At 42.0% G+C, this 9,524-nt stretch overlaps 1 protein-coding gene across 16 annotated transcripts in view; it reads right to left on the reverse strand.

Annotated features, from left to right (window-relative positions):
• Positions 1-9,524, reverse strand: part of LOC117954295 (receptor-type tyrosine-protein phosphatase mu-like) — a 152,280-nt gene that overhangs the window by 22,949 nt on the left and 119,807 nt on the right. For 10 of the 16 annotated variants that reach the window (XM_034887979.1, XM_034887987.1, XM_034887991.1 and 7 more), the window contains 4 exons: positions 8,939-8,947; positions 6,443-6,530; positions 5,377-5,453; positions 1,449-1,485 (listed from right to left, as the gene is read on the reverse strand). In XM_034887979.1, coding sequence (XP_034743870.1) covers positions 1,449-1,485; positions 5,377-5,453; positions 6,443-6,530; positions 8,939-8,947 — 211 coding nt within the window. The remainder of the gene's footprint in view (positions 1-1,448; positions 1,486-5,376; positions 5,454-6,442; positions 6,531-8,938; positions 8,948-9,524) is intronic. The other 6 variants (XM_034887994.1, XM_034887992.1, XM_034887993.1 and 3 more) reach the window with 1 other exon arrangement.

Raw genomic sequence — 9,524 nt, forward strand, 5'->3', positions numbered from 1 at the left:
AACTTCCTGATTTTCTGCAGCTATGCCAATGCCCAGGTGCTCTTTTCAGGTGTTATAGTATGCAGTTTGTCTGACTGAGAGAGACACGTCAGTGTCTAGCATCCCTATCATCTCGGGCTGCTCTTTGCCTCAGTTTCAGCAGACTGAGCCTTCCTTCCTGTCAGTCTGCCAGAGCTGATGATGAATTATAAAAGGGCGTGCTCTCCCAGAGAATACAGATGTTCGTGCACACACACACACACACACACACACACACACACACACACACACACACACACACACACACACACACACACACACACACACACACACACACACACACACACACACACACACAGCAAAACTGTTGTTGGAAAATGAGTGACTTATTATGCAAGCTCAATGAGAAAACAGGGGCTAATTAATTTGAATGGAAACACGTTTGGCTTCTCAAGCTTTTCATCTTAGAGAGGGCTTCTTTGACTGCTAATCACCATATGCATATTTTTCAATGAAATATGGAATGGTCTTAATGACTATATGACAATTATAGAAGTCATAATAATCCAGTTGAAATCCTTTCAGAGGTGACTGCGCTTTATAAAGTGGATTGTTTTTGTGAACTGAAGCCCTGCGAGAAAGAGTCGGCACTTGGCAGACAGATAGGTTTGACTCAGTGGTTAATGTACAACAGGTGCTGTGCATACAGACGGACAGACAGACAGACAGACAGACAGTGGCCACTGCTTGATTGGTATGCCATCTCGTTCTGAAGTAAAAGCAAACAGAGGGTTGTTTAAATTGAGACACTGAGGAAGAGAGGCAATGCACTAATAAAAAGGTAATTATGCAACTCCCAGCTCCGCCAAAGCAGATTGTGAATCCATTAAGGCGTCTTCGCAAAAACGCCTCTTACTTTTTTTTTTCTCTCTTAAAGGGGTACGAAAAATCCCCATGCATACAGCCCTGTTGTGTAGGAGTGAGGTTCTTGATGCAAAATTCATAACAATTAACCATCAATCAGACTTAACCTCTTGGGTCCCGGTAAGTGCTCCTCACCCTGAGAATCTGCCGGCCAGATTAACACAGTGACAAAATGAGCCTCTACATGTCAGCTAATCCATTTATTTATTCAGCTTTCTCCCAGGCCACTGATGGAAAGAAAGAGAGAAGAGGCAGGAGAGAGAAAGAGTGCTGTTCTGCTTGCTCAGAGGTCCGTAAGTGTGTGTCAGTGTGTGTGAATGTGAGTGTGTGTGCACTGAGCAGTACCAGATTCCCCAAACACACACTTGACTGAGCATCAAAGAGGAGTTTGCAAGAGCGTATGTAAACAACGATGGGGATGTTCCGAGAGATATTCGCAAACACCTGCACACATCCATCCACCCAAACAAACAAGACAGCCTTTAACTTTCACCACCCATCCATTCAGACCCAGAGTGCCTTGCAATTTTAAGTTGTATTCTTACCTTGTGTGGCGATGTAGTGATTTGGCCTGTGGTAGCCCTGAAATCAGAAAAAAGGGGGAGAAGAGTCACTTTCTTTCTACTTGTAAAAGACTAGCTGTGGTAAGTCCATCTCTCTCAGAAAACACACGCTCTTTGATACTTGGTCTATTTTCTGACAATGCAGGTTGACCTTTGCGTTCAAACTCAAGTTTACAAAATCACAAACTATACACTTTACATACATCAGTGAACAGAATAGACTTAAAATTATATGAAATCCCAGTTATCAGCTGTTGCTATTCCAGATGTCACGTTTCTGCAGCAACAATATTGCGTCACTGTTGTTCCACCTTAAGAGGAATTGTTTTTTTTTGCTCTCAAGAAACACTGTGCATAGTCAGGCCGCCAGCTGTTTGACACTCTACGCCCATTGACTTCTTTGTCTCAACAACTGACTGAGGGAGGAAAATGCACGACTGAAAGCTGGGGAATGCTGATGGATACAAAATGCATCCATCAGCACACTCTATATGCAGCACACCTCTGGAGTAAGCAGTCAAAGTGTTGATAATCCCCAAGATACAACTAACAGCACTGATCTTCACAAAAGGCCCCTAGTCTCAGGGATTACTCTAATCCCTTCAAGTTTTATTTGTCCAATTCCTTGCCTTCTCTCCGGAGATATGAGGCAGGAAACAAAACATTAGGACTTAAAGGCTCTTCCACGGCCCTGCCTCCTCTTGATTGTCTTCTCCCCCCACCCCCCCCCGCTGTTCTGCTTATCTCACTCATATTCAATTTAACTTGGACTGTGATTAACGTTCTTCCAATGAAGGGAGAAAGACACAAAGGATATTTCCCTCACTCTCTCTCTCATCCACTGGGCTCATTCAGCTCATTCGACTGTCCTCCATTTTTAATGACTTCTTTATCTCTGGACTGAGAAGGAGATTTGTTTGTGCTTTCATGTAAGTTCTGTCAAGTAAAGTGGAGGCCCAGAACGCTGTCGGATTAGTGGGGGAGCGACGGGAAGAAAGGAGGGCCCTGACAGACACTGTCAGGTGAGTAGAGCTTATAATAAATGGACTTGCGGCTTTTTAGTCGCATGTTACATGAGGCTCATAAGAGTGTGTCTTCGTGATCGACACAAAGCGATAAATGCAGAAATGTACATACTGAAATTATTAATTGAATAGGCTTTGTTTCCAGGGATGTGTAAATTACTAAAGGGAAATGCAATATGTATTACGCACAGTGTTTTGCTACATTGCTTATTACAATGATCATTTACTTTACTTTTTTTCATTGACAGTGGGATGTAGAATGTCTAAAATATGCAGCATTGAATATTATGGCCAGTGGATATGAATATGATTAGATAGCCCACTTTACAAATCTGGGGTACCAACCCTTAAACCTACAGTACAAACTCCATTAATGTACTACTTATTTGCTTTGCCAAATACAATTATGAGAAAACAGACTAAATGCTGCCTCTATTACGTTCACTGGCAAGTGTAACCTCCTTATGCACAGAATACACAGGGAAAAGCAAGCCTAGATTACTAAAAGGGCAAAGTGAGAAACTGCCCTCAGGCCCCAGACCCAAAGGGCCCCAAATTTATCATGTGTTAGTTATTTTGTGGTAATTTTGTTGCACAACCAGTGAACAAATGAAACAATCTGAGGAGAAAAGAAAACTGATCGTGTCAACACTTGACTGTGCTCTTTGCTGGGGGTTGCACGTAGAGGTGTGAGGGAGTCACAAACTCAAATAGTTGGAAAGAACTGTTGTAGGGGGCTCTGTGGAAAGAACTGTTGTAGGGGGCTCGGTGTCAAAATTGACAGCGTGCAAATTTCTAAATAAAATAGGGTTTGGGTTGGGTAAATTATCACAAACAGCGGGTCAGTCAGGGTGCTTTAGTTGTCAGGAGTAGCTTCACAGTGAAAAATGAATAGAATATGTTGACATTTTGCAGATGCATTCAGTATGATGTTCCTAATTAAAAAACACAGTGCACAACCCCGGCAAATCTCTTTGTGTTGTGCATGCAAACACAATTCTGCAGACAACAGGCTATGTTGCCTTGCCTCCTAAATGCTTATGAAAATACTCAATCAGCTGCAGAGAAAAGAAACAGACCCCAATGGCTCGGCTTACTCGTACATGACTCAAAATAATCGGTGGTATAATAGAGTACAATAACAAACACTGTGGGAAATGTTCTACATATAAGAGTTTATTGGGCAGGACAGGCTTCTAGATGGGTTAAAAAGCTTTCTGAAGAGCAAAAACATCATTACCCATCTGCCTGCATTTCTACTAAGTACTTTTTCAATGAAGCTGGCAGAGTAGTGGAAATCCTTTTCAATCAGAGCCCTCTTTAATATGCGTGTATTCTTATCTTATAATGGAGCCCTCTCTTTTGTGAGAGTCTTCTCTGCAGTGCCCCTTCTCGCAACATAATGGGCCATAAACTGAATAGTGGGAAAGGTAAATAATTTAAGACCCCTGCATTTGCCGTGGCACACCTTGCATTATGAATTTATGTTTCAAGGCGTAACAAGAGATTACAAATTACCACATTAGAGGGGCGGGGGAAGAGAAGATGGGAGACAGAGTGAGAGTTCTCTCCTGAGCAGAAAAGCACTTAGAGAGTCAGGTGCATCACCATGCCATTACACATGGAGAAGAAGCATCTGCTCAAAGAGGCCAATGAGCTGTTGTGATTGCTCACATCCTGCTACTAACACTGCTATCAACAGCATAGCAGGTCAGATCAGGAGGTTCTATACTGTGTGAGCTAAGTGGGTTAGATCTGTTTTCAAAGGTAGGCATGTCTCACGCCACTTCATAATGACTTTTACTTACTGTAAAGGTATGCTAAGTCGCTTAAGTACATGTAAGTGCTGTGCTGCATTACTCTCTGGTGGTTCGCCGTAAAACAAAACCTCTGTAGATAACTGCTGCGTCTACCTTGATTCGCTAATCTGTGTGCAAGATTTCACAGTCGTAGAGAAGGCAGCCTTATGTGGATGTGAAGCAGAGTGAGGCTGAAAAAACAGCTCTGCAATTTCTCAAGACCAACCTCAGCAGAAAATGACATTGGATGCTTGTTCAATTGCCTAAAATGAACAGACGTGACAATGACAAGATTGTGCAAATAATGACACGGCAGCAAGTGTGTGACATTGTTATTATGATACAAAACATCTTAGGGAGGAGGCTGATGTGGATGGTTACATCGTCAAAGACTTTGACAATGGAGTCCAACTAGTCAACGTTGATTTCTTTTAACCATAATTACTATTCACTAAATTCAGAAAATGTTCAAATGAATCACTTTTGTGTCTGTTATGAAAAGCTAAATAAAATTTAGTTACAAGTAATTGTTGAATCTTTGACCAGATGGATATAAGTAGACACAATTATTATGCTCATTTCTTTATACCTGCCTCTATTTGTGATGTTCAAAGCACCGCAGCATTGTGCTCTCTGTGTACCTCGTTTTCTTTTTTCAGTTTTATCAATCGTTTTCTGCTCATTAATCATCCATGGAATTTCTCCCATTTTTCTTCTCATTTTTTGGTTTTCACAACGTGTTCATGCTGTTTTTCAAAGCAAAATCCAAAACTATAACCTCAGTATCCCCTGTGTGCTAGTTTTCTCCTTTCTCTCCCAGCGCTGTCAGCCTCTGATCTTCAGTCCTCTTAATTTATCCAATGAAAAGAGTGATACAGCAGCCCTCTGAAGTTGAATATAAAGGCACTGTGTATGTGTGAGAGAGAGAGACTGGTTCTGTCTGTGTGCATGCATGTGATGGGCAGGCAGTAGGGGCTGCTCTGTCCCTCAGGCCCCCTGGGACGGCGTCACCAGGCGCCCTGTCCCTCCCCGAGAAAGAGCGCAGTGACCTTTGCGTTGGTGGCACTGGCTGGTGTGTGTACTTACATCAACGTAATTTGCATTAATGTAATCAGAGCTCTGTTCCCCCTCCAGGGCCTGCAGCCTGACACGGGAGTGATCATCTGGAAGAGAGGCAGAGAGGAAGAAACCAGCGTTGAATTAATCATATTAACGAGGGCATCATGAGAAGAAAAGCGGGAGAGGGACGGAGAGTAAAACAGAGGAGCAGAAAGTGGTGATGGAGGAGTGACCTGACTGGCATCATGCCGAGCACGAAGGAAAACAGAGTTGTAGAAATGCAACATGGCTGATAAATGGCTGCCGTCATGTGATTGAGCCTATATGACACACACAATGGTGCTACTGTCAGTGTAATACCTTTAATATATGAAATTAGGAGCAAGACGTTCTAAAATCATATTTTTTGAACTCATTGATCTTAGGTGTATGAAAGTTGCACAATGAAAGACTTTATAAACCTTTAAATAATGGTTAATAAGGTCAGTGGGGAGAATGGGGAGAGAACAGAATGTGGACATTGTAAAGCAGGCTAGTCCACAGTAGGATTATTTTGAAAAGGACACGCATTTATGTTAAAATACATTTGTGAAATGAAAACCATGCAGCGTTGATTCTAGATTATGTTCATAATAATAAGATATAATTTTTGGTATTTAAGATCATTTGCATTGTTACATTAAGCAATATAACGTTACGGTAACTTTCACAACGGTTCTTCTGTCAGCGGTGATTAAAGAGGCTCAATATAAAGTGTCCAATCAGCAATAATCAGCAAATTTGCATCGCCGCTCAGTTTAAGTTTAGATGGGCAACATTGTGAAATCAAATTCAACATTTTTATACAAATTGCAGAGTCTACGTTAACTTCCATATGCCGCACAGCTTATTTCTCATAACTGAAAAGACACTGCGAAAAGATGAATATAAAAGTAGATTGGAAAGGTCAAAGCTGCTCTCGTTGGCTGATAATAAAACTCTGTTTGAGCAGCTTACAGTTATCCAGAGTCACAAGCCTGGCCAATAAATCAGCCAGAAGAATGGGAACGGCACACAAAAATTCATGAGTGCTCAGGAGGTGCTTTGTACACACATGCAATAATATTCCCATATCGGTTCTTCATGCGGTTCTCATCCTTCTTGGCAGAGTCCCATGGCGCAGACTGTCCTTCAAAAAAGCTCTGAAAAGACAGAAAACAGAGAGGGGGGAGATGAAATATGGTGTCATGTGCGAGCACTCTAAATGATAACCAGGCTAAAGAAGAGTCTTCTTTCAGCGCTACAAAAAAAGAAAGGGAACATTGGCAATAGAAAGGAAGACACAGGGAGAGATATATTCACATCATTATTAGATATGAAACACAGAGAGAATGGTGGATCCTGGGGAGTTGTGTCAAACAGCGAGTGCCATTAGGGCAGAAGCGGCGGGTGTCACGCTCAAACCTCTCCCCATACGCCGCTCTGCCGGGCGGGGCCACCACAGCGGGGCCACCGCAGCGGCTGTCTGTCTGCCTCATCTGAAGGACTCAATCAGCCCGTTGAGGGGGAAAATAAAGCCAGCTCATCGTCTGCAGATCAAAACTGCTCCGCTCAGATTACCCTCATGAAATATTTATCATCTCTCGCTGGGGAGATTTCCATTCTGATGGCACACCAGGCACAATTAAGCCAAATTATGAAAATACATCTCCACTGCCAGTCCACCGCTGTTCAGCCGGGGAGGGCGGGGTTGGCTCCAAGCAGACTAGCCTTGACAAAAACATGTTATTGTTCTGGCTTTTTGATAGTCAGCGAATGCACATTTACAATGTCATCTATTACATTAAAATGCAGACCATCTGCAAGTCAAGATTCGGGGGCTGAACAGATTTTCTAGAGAGCTCCTTTTAGTCTGAGAGAGCAGGAGGCATTGTCTTCAATCATCACTGCTCTAGGACTTGATGGTTTCATTCATCTCATTGCTACAGGCAGGCAGCAGGCCGTTTGTCTGGCAAATAAAGGCCTTTCGACACCAACAAGGACGTATTAAGTCCTGAGGATTAGTGATTTCACTGAGAAACAGCTTTAATATGTTAAAATTATGTCACATACTTCCAGTGAGGATGGAAGCATGTCTCAGAGATGGATTATATCGGCCTCTTCTCCGGTGGCAATGTGTCTTGAGCAAGTGCACGGGCCAATGTCATTCTGTCTGTCACTCTGAAGGATACAGGTCTAATATCAAGCATCTTAAGACAAATCATCTTCAAGCCGAAAGACGCTACATGGCAACTTTATAATAGTTCTCTCTTAGACTGAGTGACCCTGCCTGTCTCAGATGCTGTTGTCTCATTCCTTAGGCTGTTTAGAGCCTGAATATAGAAACATAAACTATTGTGATAAAGTAGTTAGTGTCCCAAGAGGTAGAGATTACACGAAGGCTTTCAATTTAAAGGCTATATACCCTCACTGAGAATTATTGGCTGCCTAAAATTCAGAGTGGTTGAAAAACAACGTCTGGCTCCACCTGTGAAAACTATTTTGTAGTAAAGGTCAGTGTTGTCCTTTACTATAATTCATCTGCAGGTAGTTTTTCACAATCCTCAAATTATTCCCATTGGCACGGATCCAACATGGTGTGTGTTTAATTACAGGCTACTTGCTGTACTCCAGTCTCAGCTGGCCATGGTGTTTCTTTGTCTGTAAACACTTGAAATAAGTGAAAAACACAGCACTTTCTCTGCTTACAATAACTATGGAAAAACCTACGTAAAGTGAAGCAACAACAGAGAACTTGGCATAAAATACACACAATGGCAAAATGGTGGTTGGAGCCTATGGAATTTCAGGATTCTCACAGTAAGCTAGACACAACACATTCCCCTTCACATTTAACAAGCTGAAAACAAGTGAAATACAATGACATTCTGCTCAAAGGTCGCTAACAAAATCTGCACAAGCAAATAAGCTGTGATAGTTTCCATCAAACATGGCATCATAAAGCTTTTACAAAATATACAACGTGAGAGTGTTGGGTCCCTTTTTCATGGGGCTTTCCATTTACAAAGGATTGCTTTGAGATTTGGTGGGTTTGGCTATGTAATAATGAAACACACTAATGAATTTGTAGACCCCACCTAATTACTAATTAACAGTGTCAGAAATTGCTGTTGTGAGTGACTGATATCCACTTTTCTTTTTGGAGTTCTTCTGGCTCTTTCTTTTCATTGTACTGGTGTGGCAATAAGTATGCTTTCAAAAAGCTTCATTAAGAACATCAGAATTAGGTTGTGGAGTATTTATGGATCTCACAATTCCTGACTATGGAAAAAAAACATTGACATTGTAAAGACGTGACAAAAGTAAAATAAATAAATAAATAAATCACAATTTCATACATTTCATTATCTGAGGACGGTCAAATTCTTTGGTAACTTTGCATAGCTTCTGTTGGTCAATGCCCTTTTCAGACAAGATCATATACGTCAGATGACGTAATCACAGGGCCTTAAAAAATAGCCAACAAGCTCCTTCAATCTGTCAGGTTTGTGATATCATCTACAAGTTTAAAAAAACAACAACTTACAAATAACCAAAAGTATTGGCTTACCTCGTTTATCTGATCCAAAGTTAACGTAAAGAATAACAAGAAGCATGGGTCAGAGAGAGATATAGTACAGTGTAAGTCAACAGGTTTAGAGGTGCACTGGACTCCAATCTCATCATCAATAATAAACGATTAAAAAGGGCATTAACCTTATAACAGGTTGATATAGAGAAGACAGCAGCGGAACACAAGATACAAATGAATTGCTCTAGCCACGTGAGAATGAGCTCTGTTACACACTTTAAGCATCCGCCAGGCCTTCATTTTGTAGCAAAAGACAGCTAGGTGACAACAGGGTAAGGGGGACGGGGTCCAATCATTCGCTGTGGCGTTGCTTTCCTTTGATTGACTGTTAAGCATTCATGCAATGCCGGCAGCGTGAACCCCAAAAAACCTTTATCCATAATGGATTAGGCCCGGAGGGCAGCCCAAAGAACTTCGGACCCTCAACGATCTGATGCTGCAGGTAGCAATTGGGGGCTGCATTATTTAATCCTGCAGTCGTGAGGGGGAAGTTGGGAGTTAATTACTAATAAATCCGGCCCACACATAGTAGAACTGAGCAGGTAGGGAAAGGGGGGGGGGGGGG

Source organism: Etheostoma cragini, chromosome 12 (assembly GCF_013103735.1).
Source record: "Etheostoma cragini isolate CJK2018 chromosome 12, CSU_Ecrag_1.0, whole genome shotgun sequence".
NCBI classification, from domain to species: Eukaryota; Metazoa; Chordata; class Actinopteri; order Perciformes; family Percidae; genus Etheostoma; species Etheostoma cragini.